This window comes from Syngnathus leptorhynchus, chromosome 11 (genome assembly GCF_054491065.1).
Source record: "Syngnathus leptorhynchus isolate UIUO chromosome 11, UIUO_Slep, whole genome shotgun sequence".
NCBI lineage: Eukaryota > Metazoa > Chordata > Actinopteri > Syngnathiformes > Syngnathidae > Syngnathus > Syngnathus leptorhynchus.
In genome coordinates, this window is record NC_141205.1 from 767,305 (window position 1) to 788,516 (window position 21,212).

The 21,212-nt window shown below is 45.6% G+C and overlaps 2 protein-coding genes across 3 annotated transcripts; one reads left to right on the plus strand and one right to left on the minus strand.

Annotated features, from left to right (window-relative positions):
• The first annotated feature begins 864 nt into the window (after window positions 1–864).
• On the plus strand, window positions 865–14,571 carry eya2 (EYA transcriptional coactivator and phosphatase 2). Of its 2 annotated transcripts, XM_085925018.1 has the most exons (15): window positions 867–1,017; window positions 6,740–6,804; window positions 7,080–7,295; window positions 7,367–7,483; window positions 8,969–9,045; window positions 9,299–9,482; window positions 9,553–9,701; window positions 9,881–9,964; window positions 12,042–12,131; window positions 12,738–12,796; window positions 13,009–13,169; window positions 13,276–13,390; window positions 13,536–13,657; window positions 13,715–13,815; window positions 13,901–14,570. In XM_085925018.1, exons 3-15 carry the CDS (start codon window positions 7,178–7,180, stop codon window positions 13,979–13,981), a joined length of 1,458 nt encoding a protein of 485 aa, XP_085781144.1. In that variant the 5' UTR covers window positions 867–1,017; window positions 6,740–6,804; window positions 7,080–7,177; the 3' UTR covers window positions 13,982–14,570. The 2 variants fall into 2 exon arrangements, with proteins under 2 accessions (XP_085781145.1, XP_085781144.1); XM_085925019.1 differs by lacking the exon at window positions 9,881–9,964 and having other exon boundaries at window positions 865–1,017; window positions 13,901–14,571.
• A 117-nt stretch (window positions 14,572–14,688) lies between these two features.
• On the minus strand, window positions 14,689–20,936 carry tgm5l (transglutaminase 5, like). The gene is made up of 14 exons (XM_085925017.1): window positions 19,314–20,936; window positions 18,732–18,914; window positions 18,317–18,550; window positions 17,945–18,063; window positions 17,743–17,871; window positions 16,853–17,030; window positions 16,656–16,791; window positions 16,467–16,570; window positions 16,065–16,304; window positions 15,881–15,949; window positions 15,607–15,807; window positions 15,373–15,530; window positions 15,176–15,312; window positions 14,689–15,034 (listed from the first exon to the last, which is right to left on the minus strand). Exons 2-14 carry the CDS (start codon window positions 18,904–18,906, stop codon window positions 14,884–14,886), a joined length of 2,031 nt encoding a protein of 676 aa, XP_085781143.1. The 5' UTR covers window positions 18,907–18,914; window positions 19,314–20,936; the 3' UTR covers window positions 14,689–14,883.
• Window positions 20,937–21,212: the final 276 nt, after the last annotated feature.

The window sequence follows — 21,212 nt, forward strand, 5'->3', positions numbered from 1 at the left end:
TGAGGTGAAACTCAAATAGAAAGAAAGACGCATAGCAAGGCTTTTATCATTTATATGTATATATCAAATACGACATGCTAAAATGTAGATCATAGAGCACGTTTATAGCAAACTGCAGCATTTGCATTGCAAGTGACAAGAACATTTCAGCAAATCATATACAATGGCAATTTGATCAGAAATGACATCAGGTTCAAGCAAAATGTAGCATTTCACAGAGGATTTCCATGAGGACATGACAAAGTATCAGTATTTTAGAGCAAACAAAAGGTGCTATTTCGACAGCAGGAACAATAACAGTTCCCAGTGCAAACTACATCACCTTTCCAAACAAATACAATCATTTGAAAGAAATGACAGCACTTTGACAGAAAACTAGTTTCATAAAAGACATTCAAGAGTATTTATAACAAGAGAACGCCATTAGAGATAGTGTGGTTGACTCTTCCATTCCATTGCCAGCACACGCACGCACGCACGCACGCACGCACGCACGCAGGCACGCAGGCACGCACGCAGGCAGTTACGTATTTGTCACAAACTAACAAATCATTCCATCTGGCGTGTGGACGGAGAGCTTTTTGTTTGTGTAAACAAGCAGCTGAAGAGCTCTTAACCAAACAAAGATTGGAGAAGAAAAGAAAAAGTGTGGCGAGGAGGAGGAGGAGGAGGAGGAGGAGGAGGAGGAGGAGGAGGAGGAGGAGGAGGAGGAGGAGGAGGAGGAGGAGGAGGAGGAGGAGGGTGCGCACCGGGAGAGCGAAGGAGGGAGGGAGGGAGGGAGGAGCAGCGAGATGAGTGCGTGCGTAGATTTACTTAAGGAGACTTCCCTGTCTCTGCCAAAGCAAATAGGCCTGCTTCATGCACTCATGCGCGCATGCATGCAAGCAAGCTGCGGATCGGGTCGGATCGAGGAACTTTTTGCAGCGTTCTTGTTGTTTGTTAAAGCTCTTTCTTTTGGGTCTTTTTGCACATGGATATTCGGATTTGCTCCCCACGACCTCCTCGCGCAAAATGATGGTAAGCGCCCAAACCATTCATGAGTGCTTATTCATCTTTAAGTGTTGGCGAAAGTTAAAGACCCCTCCATATTTACTTGGTGACTTTTTCGAGTCTTGCAGTGTGTGTTCCACCAAATGTAAAGGCGACATCATATTTCTACAATTACTACATCATCTTACCTTTGAGCGACATTTAATCGTGGATGTTAAATTATTAATTAAACTATCAAATTAATAATAATAATAATAATAATAATAATAATAACAATAATAATAATAATAATAATAATGGTAAAAATAGTAATAATAATGGTGAATATTATGGTTATGCTTACAAATGTTTAGGTTACTGTAATGGCATCATAATGAAACATCAATGGCACTATTTATATTCACACCTTTTATTGTTCTAAATCAGAATGTTTAAAAAAACACAATATTACAATTCAGAGCAATGAGCACAAATAACAAAAGAGACAAACTGATTCAGTTTTCAAAGGTGAAAATGATGCGGGCTTTTTTCTGGGGCAAAAAACATACAAGCAACTTTTAAATGAAAAACGTTGTAAAAGAAAGCTTTCTTTCTAGATATTTAGCTTTTTGTTTTGGAAACAATGTGCTGTGTGTGTGTGTGTGTGTGTGTGTGTGTGTGTGTGTGTGTGTGTGTGTGTGTGTGTGTGTGTGTGTGTGTGTGTGTGTGTGTGTGTGTGTGTGTGTGTAAAACCTGAAGCGCATCCGTGTATGTAAACATTTGAATGTACGTATCCGTTAAAGGCCACTATATCAATTGATGTGAATGAATGAATGTTTCATGACTACGTGTTTTGACTCATTGTAGTCATCCAGCGTGTATCAAGGGCGCTTAATTCAAGGCCCGTGGACGCCATATGACCCAGCGGAGCATTTGCTCTGAGCACAAGAAACCTCAGAAGAATACCAAACACAACCCAAACACATACATTCATTTTGGGAGAAGTGTGTGTGTGTGTGTGTGTGTGTGTGTGTTGAAAATTGCACTCAGACACACACCTGACACCCGTCCGCTTCCATGCACCGATCTTTATTGAATTAACAGAGCCTCGTTAAGCGTTTTTTGTAGCTCACTTGCTCTTTTTTCATAACACTATTTATCGATATAAATGTCGTCATTCTAAGTATTAATATTACATTGATAAAGATGTGGCTTGAAATGTTGTTTTTGTCATCTGCACAGAAATACAAGTAGGAGATGTATCTTATAATGAGAATAATACAAAGTACTGACTGATTTAAGAAGATTTATTTCATAATGTGTTTCATCTTTTTCAGTAGGCTAGGCTGTTTTTATTGCTACTTTATTTGCCTTATTTTACTGCACAAGAGAGACATTGTGTTATTAGGAACTTTGTTTTATGGGGATTTAGGATTTTTGGAGTGTGATAGAAAATTGGATGCTAAAAGCTATAAATTAATGCAGATGCTGCATTTCTGCATTTAGAGAAAATTGCATGCTAAAAGCTATAAATTAATGCAGATGCTGCATTTCTGCATTTAGAGAAAATGGGATGCTAAAAGCTATAAATTAATGCAGATGCTGCATTTCTGCATTTAGAGAAAATTGGATGCTAAAAGCTATAAATTAATGCAGATGCTGCATTTCTGCATTTAGCGAAAATTGGATGCTAAAAGCTATAAATTAATGCTGCATTTCTGCATTTAGAGTAAATTGGATGCTAAAAGCTATAAATTAATGCAGATGCTACATTTATTCCAACTGCCCAACAAAAGGGATGTATCTCAAATCTAAAAAAAACAACATTTCATAGCCGTACAAAAAAACAAAAGACCCTCACTAAACGTGTAGCTATGATGGTGTTGTTTATCGAGTGAATGTAGAGGAGTTTTTCCAAGTTTCAAAAGGAAGCAATTATAGAACGGCAGTTGAGCATTTACTTGATTCCATATCGCCGACTTTCACACGCTGACAAGGCTACGCTTTTTCCCCACGACTTCTTGTATTTCTGCACAGTCACGGGACAACTTTGTCTACTGTACTAATGAGGCAACCCTTCCTCTACTAGTAGTGAACTACTAAAACTTTCACCAGTGATATTCATCATATAGTGCGAGTGTACTAGTGCATGGACCTTCATCGAATATACACTAGGTAAATGGCGTTTATAGGATCCCGTTCAAGTCGCTGTGACACATGCTCAAACATGAAATCTCCCTTCAAATGTGTGTAGCGGGGTGCAAGGTGTGTTAGTATACCCACTGGCTGCTGTGGTTTGTCTCCTAATAACATCGTCAGGCCTGAAGTTTATGGAGTCTGTAGTGGGACCCCCCACGACCTCCCAGCAATCAGCTAGCTCCTAGCCACACACACACACACCACCTCACCCTCCATAAGCCTTCATGGTTCTTATTACTGTCTCTAATAAATTGTGAATAAGCCCCGAAAAAGTCCGCTGCTCTGAGAATTCCCCATCCATTCGCCCCAGCAGCCGCCTCCCCCCTCAAGAAAACACAAATTAATTCCAAACCCCTCTGTAAACCAACCCTTTGTGGAATGATAAATATTTTTACAGGGAGCTGGTGCTTCCTCATTTCTTTGACATCTATCTCACTTTGCAAATATGACCGGCCGCATGGAATGGGCGCGACTCATTGCTGTGCATCATACGCTCCTCGTTCCCTCTTGAATTCAGTCATTTGGTGATGAAGATACACAAGTTGGGAATACTTCTCCCTTATCACTGTATAGGGAGAGAAGTGAGAATTCCCCGTACAGTTCAGTCACAAGTCAAATCAAAAAGAGTTGTCTTCTTTGGAGCGCATTGAGGGCCATTCCCATTCCCAACACAGCCCTGCCCTGCCTGGTGTTGGGGAACACTTCACAGTCGCTCTGTCAGCTCAGCTCTGACTCCAAATGTGTGAAAGGCGTCGTAAAGAGATTACATGTCAGCCGCAGAGCACATTGATTCATGTCTTGGATTTACGTAAGCGGGGCTGATTCTATAAAAGTGGTAAATGATACACAGCAATTGCAGTTAAGACAATGTTTGGGAAAAGCTTTTTCAATTTAAAAGCCGTTTCTCATTTACCTGGATGGATAACGCTACCATGCGCTTGCAAATTTGCAAAACCGAACATGTCGCTCTCAATTGCTATTGTGCTAACACTTTGAGGGGAATTTTGTTATCGTGAACTCTTTAGTTAAAAAACAAAAACAAAAAGTGTTGTCTTGAGGCACTTTTTGTTGATGTGACAAATGTGCTGGCTGTCATGAGATGAGCCTCTTTTGCACGCAAACATTTGCCCTCCTTCCCCACCCGCATGCACAGATAATAATCTTTACTTTCCACTGAAACGTAATAAGAGGCTGTGGCTGTGGGATTATTTTTTTAGGTGTCTGAATTTTGCTTCAGCGTTTTTTTTCCTCAAGCATTTTTCCCTCTTGTATTTTATCGACTCGTGCATATATGCATGTACTTGTTGAATTTTGCTCCATTTTGTTTTCTCTGACTAGCTGCTTGTATGATATCATGCGCATAAACGGGATTCCAATTTGTGTTTCTACTTACCGGCCAGCTCCTTTGTGTGCTTTTCTTGAAATGAGCGAGCGTCAATTAGAAATTTTGAAAAAGAAATGTTTCATTTCATATACACGTTATATTTTGTCTTGTTGATGATAGACACATTTTGAAAACGTGATTGCATTTTTCTGATCAGGAAAATCGATTCGTTGATAACTTTTTGAGTATTATTCTGCACTGCGCATTTAGAACATGGTTTTACTGCAATTTGCCAAATCCTTGACGGCCAATACAGTGTGCACGTGTGTGTGCGTGCCTGCGTGCATGCGGCTAAGTGAATTTAGGAAAGCGTGCAAGTGTGCGTGCGACCTCCGTCTGAGTGCAGCAGATGTTGCTCACCTGTGAGTGGGACCACCATCTGACTGGATGTTGGGGTGGGAGGGGGCTGCCAGCTGGTCTGCTACCATTATCACTCCCCTGTTTCAAGGATCCTTGTCCTGAATGAAACCTGGACATGGCTTTAAGTTAGGACGTAGTGTTTTGCCAAGGAAGGATATTGAAATTAGTTGAGACACTTCATCTGCTGCCTCTTCTGAGCATTTTCATATTTTCACGCTGGACTTGCTTCAACAGGATTGTATCTTGATCCCTTTTTGATTTGATTTCTTGGATATGTAAAAAAACAATGTGGATTTGCCTTGCGCAGAAACGTTGCCTGTTGTGCCAGTTGGCAATTTGATGACTTGACTTAGAAGGAGACAAAGCAGGCCTATTTGGCTGCTTGGTAGAAATGGTGGGGCACCCACCGTGTGTCAGATAGGTTTGGAGCACTCTCCCAAGATTTATTGAATCCAGTCCAAGTTGGGCCATCTTTCCGAAAGCATCTGTCGTCGCGGTGAAAGGCATTAGCGAGCCCCCCGAGCCCCCTCCCTGCTCGGATAGCTCGGGGAAAAATGGGCGAGTCGAGGGATTTGTCGCCTGTTCAGCTGGTTGCTCAAGTTTTCCCTCATTGCGGGTTGATGTCAATAAACTTTCTGGCTGTTGCATTGCACAAAAAATTCCTGCAAAGGACCTCGAGTGTCGATGGAACAAAGAATGATGGAACTCCATCATTTCATAGGATTTAGAACAAAAATACAATTACGCCATTAAACACAGTAGGAACAACTTACAGCTATTTTTCTAAGGTTAATGGCTGTGTTGTAAAAGTCTGGAAATCATATGCATTTCCATGATGTTTGACCAATTGATCATTTTCACAATACAAAAACATACAATTCCAGCAACCTTGAAAACTTGTAGACCACTTAGTTGTTGGGTGCTGGATGCACAAAGAAAACAGTGGGCAGCAGCTGTTCCACAAGGGACTAGCACACTTGTCTTACCCCTTCTTCTTTTATCAGGCAAATAAAGAGGCTCTGTGCACACACACCCACACACACACACACACACACACACACACACACACACACACACACACACACACACACACACACACACACACACACACACACACACACACACACACAGACTTTTCAATAAAACAGGTCAAAGTATCGATGGGGTCACTGAGGCAGAGGAGAGACAGTCTGCTTGGGTGCACATTTCCCTCATGTTCCATGCTCTTTATGTGTTTTCATTTTCTTCCAAAGAGTGCATCAGTGCCTGTGGCTCTCCTCGCCCACCAACATATTCATTCATTCATCTTTAGCCGAATAGCATACTTACCCACGTCAAATCCATCTGTCCGTGGAAATCTAACAAGGCCCAAAAAATCCCTATGTGGTCGAGCAAAAGCGTGAGATTCAGGTGAACTATTGTGGGACTTGACCTTGTGCCCCCTCCTTCCCCCGTGACCCTCCATGACCTCCACTCTGGCCGGCCACAGCCCTGCTGGGTTTGTTTTAGCTTGAGTTTCATCCTTCTGCCTGCCACGTCTCGGCCGAGCTTCCACTTGTCCTCCCTCCCTCTCCGCCGTTCCCATGGTTTCTCGCAGGAAATGTCTTTGGTATCACACGCGCGCGCGCCTTTTGTGTCAATGTGTGTGTTAGAAAGCGGTGCAGCTGATGTCAAGAGGTTTCTGAGCAGACGTCCCTTTCACTTTTACATGTGCAGGCGGGGGTCCTCGTCATATCTCAGAGATTGATGGTTCTAAAGGTTCAGCTTCCCATTTTCCTTCTTTTTTGGTGCAGCTATTGAAAGTCACTTTTTGTGCTCTTTCAACAGGAGCTGTGCTAACGGGAGGGAGGGAGGGAGGAAAAAGTCGATCAGGCTATCTCTTTGGACAACAGGTAAGACCTTGCTTGATAAGTTGGAGGCTACAAATAGGACTTTGTCTCCCAATGAACTCTATGTCTAAACACCAGAACGATATACGTATCTATTTTTTTCGTTAGTTATCCATATTTAATCGGAGTTGCTGACTCGCTTGACTCATGTGCGGGCAGCGTGTGACTACCCGGTTGTCGCAAATGGATGGATGGATGGATGGAGTATTTCTTGATTTGTGTATTTGTTTATTTTTGCATCGAACACGTGGACCTATTAATCGTGCTGTCTTTTGCAGGGCTTCTCATTGTTGAGTGGAAGGCCTCAAGTGGTGAGAGTTGAATGATCCTTCTCCAATCTTGAGGTTTGAATTCCAATTTCTCCAGATTGACTTTTATGGGGGACGGCATGATGGCGGCGTACGGACAAACCCAATACAGCCCCAGCCTCCAAGCTGCCGGAGCCTACGCCCCTTATGCGCATCACACGCAAGGCTACACGGTGCCATCCTACAGTGAGTAGCAAGCTCACATTCAGTCTCCATAAAAATGGAATCCTCAAGTCAGACTTGTTGCGTGTGCGCAGACATCAAGACAGAGGAGGGCCTGAGCCAGTCGCCGGGCCAGACGGGGCTTTTGGGCTACTCCAACTTCAGCAGCGCCCCCGCCACTCAGAGCATCTACGGCTACTCGCACACGCACGGTGAGCACGCACGCAGGCACGCAGGCAGGCACGCAGGCAGGCAGGCACGCAGGCAGGCACGCAGGCACACAGGCACGCAGGCAGGCACGCTTCCTGGCTGCATCGAGCAAGCGTCCGAGCTGGAAGTGGTCACCGCGAGCGGCTTTTCTTCGGAAAGAGCGTCGGTCACCCTCCTCACCTCTTGTCCCGGTTTGCGTGACCTCCGGGCGGCCTCCCACACCTGTTCCCCATTAGCTGCGGTCTGGACTCTTGGCGTCAAACTTCTCCATGTACCCCCCCCCCCCCCCCCCCGGCCATACTGAGCCCACCTCCTCCTTTCTCAGGGTCAATCCACGCCCCCGTTTTCCCGCTCGCTCAGGCCAACAGCACAACAGGCACGGTGAGGACGGAGGGAAAGTGGGAAAACAGACAGAGAGGGAGGGAAAGTGAGTGAGTGAGGAAAACAAAAGAGCTTCAAGAGGCTCCCATCAAAATGTCCCTCGCGCAGCAACAAAAGCAACAAGATGATGACTTCGATTGAGACTTTGCTGGATGACATTTCCTTTGATTGCTCAGTTCATTTTTTTTTTCCTTTTATGAGTGGCCAAGCGCCGGCAATGGGTTTTGCGGCAAGTCCAAATTTGAATGGATGCTTTGGCAATGTTGCAGATGTTACGGCCATTTGTCATATTGCCACGTGACGCATTTGTCTCTTTCCTTTTGTTTTGTGGAGAAGACACATGTCAGACATTATGCAGGAATGTAAATATTTCTGCAAAGCCTGCAATGCCAGCACGTTGCCTTCCAAAGCAGCAAGAGACAGCGACAGACAAACAAAAATGATGTGTGTGAATATTCGATTGTGTTAATGAACAACATGGTCGTAAAACGCCTTGTCTGAAGTTGTCCTTAGGGGACTCGTTTCTTTGATGTGTTTACGCTTTTTTTTTGCTCCAAATCTTTTTGGAAGATTGTTGAGGGACTTCCAGTGACTCATTGTTTGGTAGTCATTTGTGAGCGATTAAAGCGAGGGTTTGGTGTTGTTAGTGTTGCATCCTTAATGGATTGGTGTGAGGACCGAGAGCACCACTAAGTTGAAATCATTTCCAACACTCGGGCCCGGCCTGCCTTTGAGCTTGCAAAAAAAAAACAAAGCCAGCTGCTGTCATAAATCCTCCAAAGTGGCTCCCTGGCTCTCTCACCGTGTGAATCTACACACCTCCCATCACAATGTGCCAAACAAACGTGGCAATTCTTTCCATGTGCGGAGGTGAGAAGATTGCAAGAGATACAATCCAGCTGAGAAGCGGGAGAGAAAATGAGCTGGGAGCCAGGAGCACCTTCCTGCCCTGCCCTGCCCTGCCCTGCCCTGACTTAATTGGAGAAGCACCTGCGTAGTCATTGTTGCGTGTCAAACATAAATCACGCAAGAAAGGACAACTTTCTGTGCACTTCTTCCCACACAGCATCAATGTTCTAAATGATGAAACTTGTGTGGTTTCTCAGGTGGAGGCATTTCCCCAGGCGTTTTTCAAGGCGGCCACGCCATCTCCACCTCCACGCCATTCAACCCCACGCAGCAAGTGAGTGTGTCCTTCAAATGATGTCATTTTCCCAAACCGTTCAGAGGTACGAATAATTTGGCATATATACGTAGGTACCTGTTGCAGACAGACTAGATAGACATGACTGTGATGTTCAGCTTCTATGGCCAGTAATTATGTTTATTGACTGGGAGGTTTTACGTTTCATGGAAAAATGGTATTCCTCAAATGAAAAAAACGATATCATTTTATCAGCTACTTTTCACAAGGCTCCCTTGTTAATGCTTGGCAGGAGTTTTCAGCGTATTCCAACTACAGTCAGAGTCAATACTCGCCGTATTACAACTCGCATCACTACAACAGCCCATACCTGAGCGGCAGCAACATCAGCCCCGCCTCCATCAGCAACCCGTTAGCCTATCAGCACCTGGAGCACAGTGTCATGTTACCCAATCACAGCCCAGAGTCTCACACAGGTACGTGCTGCAATATATGGCCTCAAGAACTTTTAGGAGGTATTGCATGTCAGTGTGTTTTGTGTCCTAGGAGAATACCAGCCACCGCCTAGCCCCCCCACTCCAGGTAAAGAGGAGAGCGAGAGGGGCACCGTGTCCATGCGGAGGGGCTCCGACGCCAAGTTGAGGGGGAGGAAAAAACTCACTGACCCGGCGCCACCTTTGGATGCTGACATTGAGGTAAATATCTTGCAACCAACTTAGCTACCTGCCATCTGTCCATCCGTCCATCCAGATGTCTGAGGAACACGGCCGTGGTGGTGGTGGTGGTGGGGGGGTGCTTTTGTTTTTGCCTTTCCCCACACAGTGCACTCTGTTCTTCTGAGGTTAATACTACAACGTGTGTTATTTCACTGCAGCGGGTGTTTATCTGGGACCTGGATGAAACCATCATTATTTTCCACTCGCTCCTCACGGGGACCTTCTCCTCAAGATTTGGCAAGGTACCATCACAACACCCACCCCCCACTTCACTGACACTCGCGTGTGGAATGATTCGGCAACGGTCAGCTGTTGACAAAACGGTAAAAAACAATCGCTTATGTGCAGGTACACAAAACCGTTTCATAAAACCACAAACGTACTCATAAATAGATCAAATCATAAATATCAACTCGATATCAATAAATCTGAGTGGCGAATGTTGGCTATATCCTGCGGTGTACATTTGTGAAGCGTTTCACACGCTGGCTGCCTTGGGTTGTTTCTTTTCATAACGCAGCTTGTTTAGCTACGCCGGCTTCCTGCCGTATGATTGACAGCCAGCAGGACGTTTTACATAACACGACCGAGGGGGTGCGCACAGTGGTGCGTTTCTTGTGTTTTGAATTCTCACGGTCCCCCCGCAGCTCGACGCAAGGCTGACGGGAGTTTGACAGCCGGCTCGGTCACGGCCTCATGCTGCACGCTGTTATTATGATTGCTTTTTCGTCTTCCACCGCACCAAACCTTCGCAGTGTTGAAATGTGACCTGTATTCCAAAAATTCCCCATTCATTCCCGTCTCCGCTGGAACCTGCACCAAAGCTTACTTGGACCACCAAAAATGATTCCCGAGCGCGGCGCCGCTGCTGCTCACTGCTCCCCTCTCCCCCAGGGGATGGATCAAAATCACATGGGGATGGGTTAAATGCAGAGGACAGAGCCCTTTGAGACTGCTTGTGATTTAGGGCTATATAAACTTGACTTGATTGATTGATTGACTCAAGTCAAAACTTTAACGGGAATGTCACTCGGTTGAGCCAAGGCCCCCCCCCCCCGAAAATCCATCCGCGTACTTGTCAGATATTTGTTAGTTTGTCTATATGAAGCAGGAGGTATGATAAGAAATCACGAGCTCAATCACAGCCGAAAAAAAAGTCGATTGTAAATATATATGAAATCAAGTTTTCCCACGCAATACGGCTTTGGCGCCGCCAGCTCCAAAATGTTGAAAACTACAAATAGGTGTTTTTTTCAGCAAATACAAAGTGAATGGTGAATCTTCAGAAAGAAAGAAACATACGACTTGTTCTACTTTGCAGCCACAAGCCCCAGTGTGTGAGTCTTTTGAAATCTTTCTTCTTCAAAGAAAAGCTGTGACAGGGTGATTACGTACGGCTCATTATTCCAATGATTAGAGAAGAGGAGCAATCCCTTCTTAATCCTTCAGCTCCGCCTCCTTCATCCTTGTATTCATCTCTTCTTCTTCTGGGTTGTGAGGTTATTTCCATCATTGCCTCTTCATTTGCAGAAGGGCTTGTTTTCTAATTGGCTAATTCTTTCCCAGATTTGGCTTGTCAATGTGCTAATCTGGCGTTCACCTTTTGCCCTGCCCCGCCCCGCCCAGCAAGTGTTCCTTCCGCACAGCTGCGCTCGCTCACAACTGCTTTTGTCATCTCGGGTGACGACGCGCCCACGCAGCTTTCTTTTCTTTTCTTTTCTTGAGTCCATTTTGCTGTTTACACGCCCATCCATATTTGACTAGGCTCGGCAAACTGTCAATTTGTTGTCGATGATTTTCGATTGATGGCTGCACAGACAGAATATGATACCATTTCAGTTCATTTGTCCAAAACTGGTTCCTGCAAATGGACAAAAATGGAGTCAAGTGTCAATAATTGGGAATAGTGTGTGAAAGATCAATTGAGATCGCTTTGATAAATGGCCATGGAATAAGAAATGTTTCAAGGTGTAAATGAATTCATCCAGGCGTGTCGAGATAACGATAAGAACCAGAGAAGCAGATTGGTATCTTTTGAAACGTGCTTGACGTTCTGCCAACAGTTCGGCGACAGAATAGAATTTGCGCTCGGAGCAGGCAGCCTGCACCGACAAAGCCGGCCGGGAACACCAATCAAGATGGATGATTGATTGATTGATTGATTGATTGATTGATTGATTGATTGATTGATTGATTGATTGATTGATTGATTGATTGGCCTCGGTCGGAAGAACGCCGAGGCTGTCAGTCTGCAGATGGATGTTTTGCACAAATGAATTGAGCTGCTTGCTTGATGGCTTCCGATGTGTCTGGTTGCAGGATTCTTCCAAAGCGGTTTCACTGGGTTTGTGGATGGAGGAGATGATCTTCAATCTGGCCGACTCGCGACTCTTCTTCAACGATTTGGAGGTCAGTTGGGAAGAAGTCACGTCAATAGTATTTTGAAAATGATCATCAATGCACACTTTATTGATCCTGTCAATGTGTTATGTACAAGCATGTTCATTGAATAATGGTAACAATTGAGATGAATATGAATTCTAAACATTTCAAGAAAAGTGTATTTCACGTAAGTGTGGGAGGTTGCCCCCCTCTAGTGGTACACAATTGTACTAAAGAGATAGCTCTCGTTTTTAAGATTGTCACCAGAGAAAACAAGTCGCTTTTTATTACTCTACTCTTTTTGGATTTATGCAAAGACTAATATTTTTTCGGAACATCTCATCGTATCGTTGTGTAAGCACGATAAGTTCATTGGATCTCACTGTCAATCAAAACTCCAGCAAGTTTTGTGACTTTTAGTATTAGCCGCTAAAACAATGAATGGCTTCGTTCGCAGTCAGGTCACGAATGAAGTGAGTGACGGGAACATTAGTGGAGAAGTTGAATGAAGGGATGGAAAGGAGCCAACTAAGCCATTTGCAAAGGCGTTCTTCTTTTTTCTCATTGTTTTCAGGCTTGACTTAAATCTTTGGAATTTTTTTTTCCACATATGTGCCTTTTTCTTCTTCGAAGGAATGTGACCAGGTTCATATTGATGACGTGGCGTCGGACGACAACGGTCAGGACCTGAGGTATAAAACGATGCTTGTGTTCAAATGAAAAATAGAAGCTCATTTATGCCTTCCTTTGCGCCTCCATATGGAAATATGAGGGAGGGACTTGCACACGTTTTCATCATCTATATCAGTCTGTGTTAAATGTTGCCGTGAAGAAGCAGCAATTATTAGGCTGACGTCTGGTGTGAGTGTTATTTAAATGAAGTGGTGGCCACTTTGCATCGCAGCACATACAATTTCTCCACGGACGGCTTCCAGAGCCCGGCGGGGGCCGGCTCCCTGTGTCTGGGCTCGGGAGTCCACGGAGGGGTGGACTGGATGAGAAAGCTGGCCTTCCGATACCGCCGCGTCAAGGAGATTTACAACACGTACAAGAATAATGTCGGAGGTAACTTTGACTTTGGAATCATTTCCGTCCAGTATGGCTCGGAATGTCCGCGGTCCATCTGCGCAACCTTCTCACACGGATGTTTGTATCGCCCCGCGGCGGCCAGGTTTGCTAGGCAGTCCCAAGCGGGAGGAGTGGCTCCAGCTGAGGCGAGAGATGGAGGTCCTCACCGACCTGTGGCTCACCCAAGCGCTCAAAGCGCTGGCCCTCATCAGCACCAGGTCACTGGCTTTTTATGCGTACTTTGCAAGCCTAGTCGGTCGTACAGGTTAAAGGTCACATGAGTGATGATCTTCCACCCATTTTGCTGATTGAATCTTTATTTGGAATGCTTGATAGTATTAAATTGAGAACATGTGGTCTCAGGCCCAACTGCGTGAATGTGTTGGTGACCACCACCCAGCTGGTCCCAGCCCTTTCCAAAGTGCTACTGTACGGTTTGGGAGCCGCCTTTCCCATCGAGAACATCTACAGCGCCACCAAGATCGGTGAGTCAAACAAATGCATCCTCATTGTTTTCAAATGACCACGTCTTCTTCTGCCAGGCAAGGAGAGCTGCTTCGACCGCATTTCTCAGAGGTTTGGCAGGAGAGCCGTCTACGTGGTGGTCGGTGACGGAACCGAAGAGGAGACGGTGGCCAAGAAGGTGAGGAGAGGAACGATAAAAGGGATCAAAATACAATTGGATGACATCGTTCATACGTGAGAACGTTTCCGTTGCACGTCCTTAGAAGAACATGCCATTCTGGAGGGTGTCTTGCCGGGCCGACCTGGAGGCTCTGATCCACGCACTGGAGCTGGACTACCTGTAAACCTCCGTCCGGTAAGACCATCACCAGAAACCCTTGAACAAAATAAGACTGACGATTCTCAGTCAGTGTTGCTGAGTCAAGTTGACGGTTGATAGTGACCAAAAGAAGCGGCTCGAGGACCAAAGCTTAGCGCTAACCCCAGGGAACTTCTGGAAATGCCTTACCCCCCCCCCCCTTCTTCTGTGTCTCTTTTTTAATTCAATTAATTTCACTCTAAAGGATGATGTCTCTGGATTTGATTCTTCATTTAAAGACAGATAGCGTTTTGCTGGGGCAGGGGACAGCCTCATAGAGGCTATGAAAAATACATAAATGTGAGCTATTTATTGTCCGTCATGAAATTGCCTACCAAGAAAAGTGAGAAAGAAAGAAGAAAAGAGATGAGCTATTTCTTCTGGATGTAAGCTGTTGTGCTTTTTAACCCTCCTTTTGTCTCCCTCATGTGTGCATTGGACAGACAGACAGACGTTAAGTTCACGCATGTGCCTGTCAGCTTAGCTAGGATGATGTGTATATAATGCTTTGTGCTCCTTTTGTTTTGACACAAATTAAAAAATAAGTTAATTGCACCATATGAGGACATTGTTCATTTCGCACCTCAACACCTCGTACCACAGAATGCGTGAAATTGCGGCCCAAAAGGCAGGCCGGGCAGCACGTTATGCATATGCAGCTCATTACATTTGATTCAGGAATAAGGTTTGGAGAATTGTCAAAAATCGATTGTATTTCCATACAGTCTTATCAAGGATTCAATGCACAAAATAGTGAAGATGTGTACATCTAAGACACGTACATATCCTCATGTCACAGCTTGTCAGTTTGAAAAAGGCCACGTCGCAATTTGGCCGGCGTACAACGACTGGATTCACATTTGACGCCAAATCAAAAAGCACGTTGATTTAGAGAGGGCGGACGGAGACCATCTTGAATCCTCTGACGCTGGACTTGTTGGAGAGGGTCAGCAAAGCCTGAAGCATCTTAGTTCCCGTCATGCTGGGGACAAAGGTGATGCGTTGCTTTCCACTTCCGCCTGGACGCAGTGTGAACATTCTGAAAAACAACAAAAAGATCTCTTGAAATTGATCAATCATGTAGTGCTTACTTTAAACTGGCCACCATAATAAAAGAAAGTGTCATTTTATCCTGCTTGACTTGCCCCATCAAAAACTTCACGTGAAAATGTCAAATGACCTGAAGTTGGCGTGGCCTTGGAGGAGGCCGGCGCCGGACACACTCAGCACTCCGCTCACGGGATGCGAGAACGGGTTAGTAAAGGTCACGCTGGCAATCTGTTCATGGTGCACCATCAAGTTGTCTTCGTCCTCAACCTGAATCAAGAAGCAGCATTAAAGATCGTGTGTGTGTCAAGAGCGTGTGTGTGTGTGTACCTGAACGATGAGCTCCGGAGTGGCCACATTGAACTCCTCGAAGGCCAGCAGGCGCTCGTGAGTTGCCACGTCCTCCAACACGGCCGCCAGGTTGACCAGGTCGTCCCCCACTGCGTCCTCGTACTGCTCCGGAAGGATTTGCTGCTTAAGGACCTTGGCTGGACGGACACACACGTAGATAGACGTTCCACTACGACTGATGGGGCCGGAGTTGAAATGATTCAAGAGGCCTACCTTCCAGGGGGCCCAAGTTTACCACACTCTGGTTTTCCCACAAAGTGTCTGCAGGGCTGTTGTTGTATTCTTTGATCTGCGCGTTGATGTGGACCTTGAGCATTTTGGCCACGGGCTGCCTGTTGATGACCTTCAGGCTAATGTGGATGACCGCACCAGCCACGGGAGTTTTATCCAGGCTCAGGATGGCGGCCAGCTTGCCTGTTAGAAGGAAGATGAAGCAAAGTTGTCGTTTGGCACTCGTAGACTGGATTTGGGTGACGGCTCTTCTTACCCGTGCCTCGTCTCAGCGTGGAGCTCTCTGAGCGGCAGGAACTGTTGGACGAGAGTGTTGAGTAGGGGCCTAGGGGGAAAAAAAGCGGTTTCATATGCAACAAAGGTCTTGAAAACCACAAGAGATCCAAATCATATTGCTAAGCAGACATGGGTTGGCAGATCAGATCAGGTCAGGATCTTACTTTTGATGTTTTTATATTCGCCGGTGATGTTGTGCAGCCTGTGGTAACCCACGGCTTTGGTGCAGATGAGCGGCCCCACTCTCTCCGTGTCCACGCTGCGGCTCAGCACGCAACCCTGGCTCACCACGCACGTGTGGACGTCGGCGTTCACCTCGGCGTAAACGAAAGGGATGTCGTAGAAGAGATCCACGCGCCGCTCCTTGACGGCCTTGACGGGAGCCGGGCCGCAGCAGAACACACCTGCTCCAAAGAGAAAAAGTTGTGCTGCTCTTTCACACTTACTCACAAGTGAGGTAGGTTTAAAAGGAATAATAAATCCGTCCTGAAACATTAGCATAAGACTGACATGACCCAGCAAAATCTTTTTGGATGGTAACGCCTCCTCCTCTTTTGCTCGCTCACCTCTGCTCCTGTGCTGCGGGGTGGGATCCAGAGCCTGCCAGCCGTCCACGCCGCCGCCCAAATCCCGCCGAGTCATCCAGCACTCCACCCACACGTGAAAGTTCCTGTTTGTGGAAATGAGCTTTTGCTTTGTAGTTTGATTCCAATGAAATTTGCTGGATGATCAACGGTGGCGCCAATGTTACTGACCATATGGAGTCTTTGGTGCTCTTCAGCTTCTTTCCCGTCTCGCTGTAGAACTCCTCGATAACCAGGTTGCCATTGGTATCGTGAGCCGAGTTGAAGTTGGTGACCACGCGGCAAGGAATTCCGAGGACGCGCATGACTGAAACCATAACGTGGCCGTGAAAAAAGTTGCATCGCGGACGGCGCCAGGAAATAATCACCTGTGCACATGACGGCGGCAAACACCCAGCACTGGCCGTACTTGACGGGTCGGTACCCGGACTGAGCCCAGGTCCTCAGGATGTCTCCGCTCCCCGTCCACTTGGACGCGTGTACCCCGCCGCTGAAGTCGCCTGACCAGTTGCCTTTCAGCACACCGCGGTCATCCTCGCAGTTGATCTGAGTTGATGAAAGGTCAAAGGAAGGTCGGGGTCTGAGTTGACTTGAACTTTTTTTCTCCCTCCCCTCTTATAGTGGTTTGATATTGGATATCTATATGACATTGCTTAAGCTTATTTTCAGGGGTTCTCCTGAAAGAAAGACATTGTGTGAGACTTGGCTCAGCTACACCCCTTCATTACCGTTATGTCTGTCACCTGCTCCCTCTTGTTGTCTCGTGGATTTAAGCCCCGGCCGTGTGTTTCGACCTGTCCGTGCCTGAACAGAGTTGCTGTTCTGTGTGGAGGCTCACGGTCAGAATTTTAACCTTGTCTAAAGTAAATTTCGGTCGTCTGTTTGCTGGCCGTGAGTCTCTCTCCCGATACCCACCTGCCTCGCTCCCTTCCAACTCCCTTTCCCTTCAATAAGTCCTGGTTCAAGCTGCGTTTGGTCGTCCTGGCTCAACTCATTGCTGACAATTTCCTTTTGCTTTGTGCCTGCCATTTTACATCTTGGCTTGCATTTTTTTTTTGGTTTTGTTTTGCTCGGCAGGTTTCTCCAGCACGAATGGATGATCTCAAGCAGACGGCACGGCCTATAGCGGTGTGGTCACTCTCAGTGAGTCAAAGGCTATCGCTGGATGATTCAGTGGTGTGGTGTCATCACTCTCACTGAGTCAAAGGGCATACCCGGCCGGCAGGGGGTGTCTCCGGATGATTCATTGATTGCTCACCATGGCCGACACCACTCGGCTGATGTAGACTGGGTTGTTGCGGTACAGGTAATCCGTCCTTTTATTGCGTTGGTGCTGAGGGCTGATACTGAGCAGGTTGAGACACGCTTCCAGTACATCTGGCTCATACTGCACAAATAAAGACAAAGACTTGCATTTGGCCCGTATACGTCATGAGTGCACTTTTCTTTTGTCTTCATACCTGGTCCATGGACCAGGGTCTTGATACTACGTTGGTAGCCGTCCCCATGAAGAGCAAATTTGAGTCATTCTGGACGTATTCCTCCCTCTGGTCCTCGAAGGGAATGTAGACGCTGTCAGCTGGATATAAAACGAGTCATTTATTTCATGCGCCGTGAGTAGGGCTGTGACCATTCTGCCAATTCTGATTCCGCTTGTAGATGAATGACATCAGCTGATACGTATTCTGATCATATACGTAGATGAGTAGCCCATTTTTAGATGCTCGTAAAAACGGTGCATTACGTCAAGTAGACAACGGATGAAATGGCCAAACGTATACTATGACCATTCAATTACAGCAATTGTACAGCAAATCTTATGTGTGACTCACCACGACACCAGGGGTTGCAGAGCAGAATGAATTTGCCCAAAGCGCGAAATTTCAACTTTTTTTGGGCAAAGGCCAACACTTTGAAAGTGTAGCAGCCCACCGAGGCCGAGGCAGGGGCGCAGATGAACACCGATGGCTTGTTCACGTCCGGGCTCTCGGGGTCCAGAAAGGCCACCCAACGAGATGAAGAAAGCTTTTCAGACAGAGTGACGGGCATGGTCACATACAGGCGGCCTGAGGAGAGAAAATCAAAAATAACAATCGATTGCATCGTGGTTTTCTACACATGAAAGCATGCATATATATTGAACTGTCTATTATAACGTAACTCTAAATGCATGCAATATGAGAAGGTTTCATCTTTTTTGTCTTTTTTTTGCCTCATTCAAATATAACGCTGGATGGATGGACTTACCAAGCATGACTTTGATCCTCAGCGTGTCGGTGCGGGAGTCGAAAGGGCAATCAGTCATAGGCAGGCTGACTCTGAACGGCGCGCCCCTTCGGAGAACCAGAGCTTTGGAGTGGCAGAAGCCGGCCGTCCGGTGGCGTTCCAGGTTCTCCTCAATTTCCAAGTCAACTTCTTTCATGTCCAAATCTGCAGGTAGACACAGCCAATTGAGGATTTGTGTGTTTACAGAAGACAGACTAAGAGATGATCTGACAACAAACACTAGACGTGAGCTATAAATGCCTTTGTCACACCCACAGACAGCATTCCATTCAGAAACACATTTTCTAACTGTTGTTTCCAATGAAACAGTGGCTGGCGCACACGCCTCCAAATATCTGGAGGGCAACATCAACACTCAGTGGCATGTGTGACTAATCTCACTGGGCCAACTTTGCCATATTTCCAACTCATAATTGATGACGACAACAAACAAGATTTTCCAGCTGCTTTTGCGTCCGTCTCACGCTCTTTCTCAAGCACTGCCACTAGTGAATCACAAGTCATCTGAGACACACCTTTATATTTTGCGCAATCATCACTTACCTTTTCGAAACGTTCATATAGTCAATCTTCTTGTCTAAAGGAATATAAGAGTTTGATCTTAAAGTAGTTCATTAGCCATCTTGTGTATGAGAGTATGAAACTGTAAAGTGCTGAGTGTGTGACGGTGGAGACAAAACAAGATATGTGGGCAAGGATGTGCACGAATGAAATGTTCCAGATTAAACAATGACGCAGGAGCAGCAAGGAGTACAAGATGACCCAGGGGCAGCGGGTAGATAACAACTAGGGGACCCTGTATGGAAAACTACAACCAGGAGGAGCGAGCAAATGATTCTGCAGAAGAAGAAAGACCAATAAGAGCAAGCTAAAGTTAAATGCAGTGTACACATAGCCAATAGAATAATGACAGAATGCCTTTGTTTATGTGCCATTTGCATATTGTGTAGTATAATTAATGGCTGGGCAACTCGGAAGTAGAGTACGTCTGCTGGTGGGAACAGAGACGTACAGAGGTGTATTGAGAGGGACCCGAGACCCAGGTGATGTATTAGATTTGTGTGTTAGGAATAAATCCACTCGTGTGTGAAAATGCCGGCTTCCTGATACCTTTCTATTGCAGAACGAGCGCGCATATTGTTGGATGAGTGGCAGTTGGGTAAGGTCACAAATTGGAGTCAGATTAGTAACTCGAGTTCATGTTAAATTAGAAATATATTCCAACAATTTATGGTGACCCCGACGTGATGCATGAGAGGTAAAAGAGTCTGGGACTCTAAAGAAGTCTGGGACTTCAGTAACCACAAGAGTCTGGGACTCGGGGTCTGGGACCCACGTCCACACCAGGTGACGACCTGATAAAGACGCCACACGTCCGACCGTCTTTCCTCTTGGGCCCACAGTGAGACAAGGTAAGCAGATTCCTTTTCAAATTCTGCACATTGACAACGCTAAATTATAAGAGGAAGGATGAGCGGAACAGTGAAAGTGTGTAGTAGGGTATAAAATCTGGGATTTACCTACTAGAATAGTTTGGAACTATTCGCGGTTACTATACGGTTTAAAATCTGGGATTTACGTATCAGTACAAGTGTGGATTTAGTAGGGTATAAAATCTGGGATTTACCTACTAGAATAGTTTGGAACTATTCGTGGTTACGATACGGTTTAAAATCTGGGATTTACGTATCAGTGTGGAAGCGGTTTGAGTGTGAGCGTGAGTGTGGAATCTAAAATTGTTCTGCGTGAAAAGTGGTTGGGAGACACGCGAGTGGATTTAAAGATGGCGGATAAGAGGAAGTGGGATAATGGTCTCGGGTCCCTTCAAATTAAGGGTTCCCTTCAAATTAAGGGTCCCTTCAAATTAATGGAATAAAAAGTAAGAAAATTAAGAAGGAAAAAGAACGGTGTCAGAAGTTGTTTCTGAAATTAAAGAAGGATGAATTGTTTCATGGAGAAAGAGCAAAATTAATATCCGAGATAGTTTAAAATGTAAAGATTGGAAAATAAGTGAAAGGCAGGATCCTGATCGAAATAAAAATCTAGATAAACGGATCAAACCCATGTAACAGAGTGGGAACCTGGCTGAGGAAAAAAAAAGAAACGGAAATTATCTTAAATGTACAGGAGATATTCGCGTTAAAGGAAAAGTAAGAGAGAAACACTAAAGTTAAAATTTGCAAAATAAAAGGAAAAGAATTACAAATAGCGTCTAAAAGTAAAATAGAGAATAAATCAGACAAGTAAGATGAGCAAAAAGGTGTTCTTAGTGTGCTCTTTGTGGTCTTTTATGTTGTGCGCCAAACGTGTGTGTAGCGTGTGTGTGTGTGCGCAGAGGATCCTCATGAATGAGTGTGTGGGTGTATGTGTGTGTGTGTGTGTGTGTGTGTGTGTGTGTGTGTGTGTGTGTGTGTGTGTGTGTGTGTGTGTGTGTGTATGTAT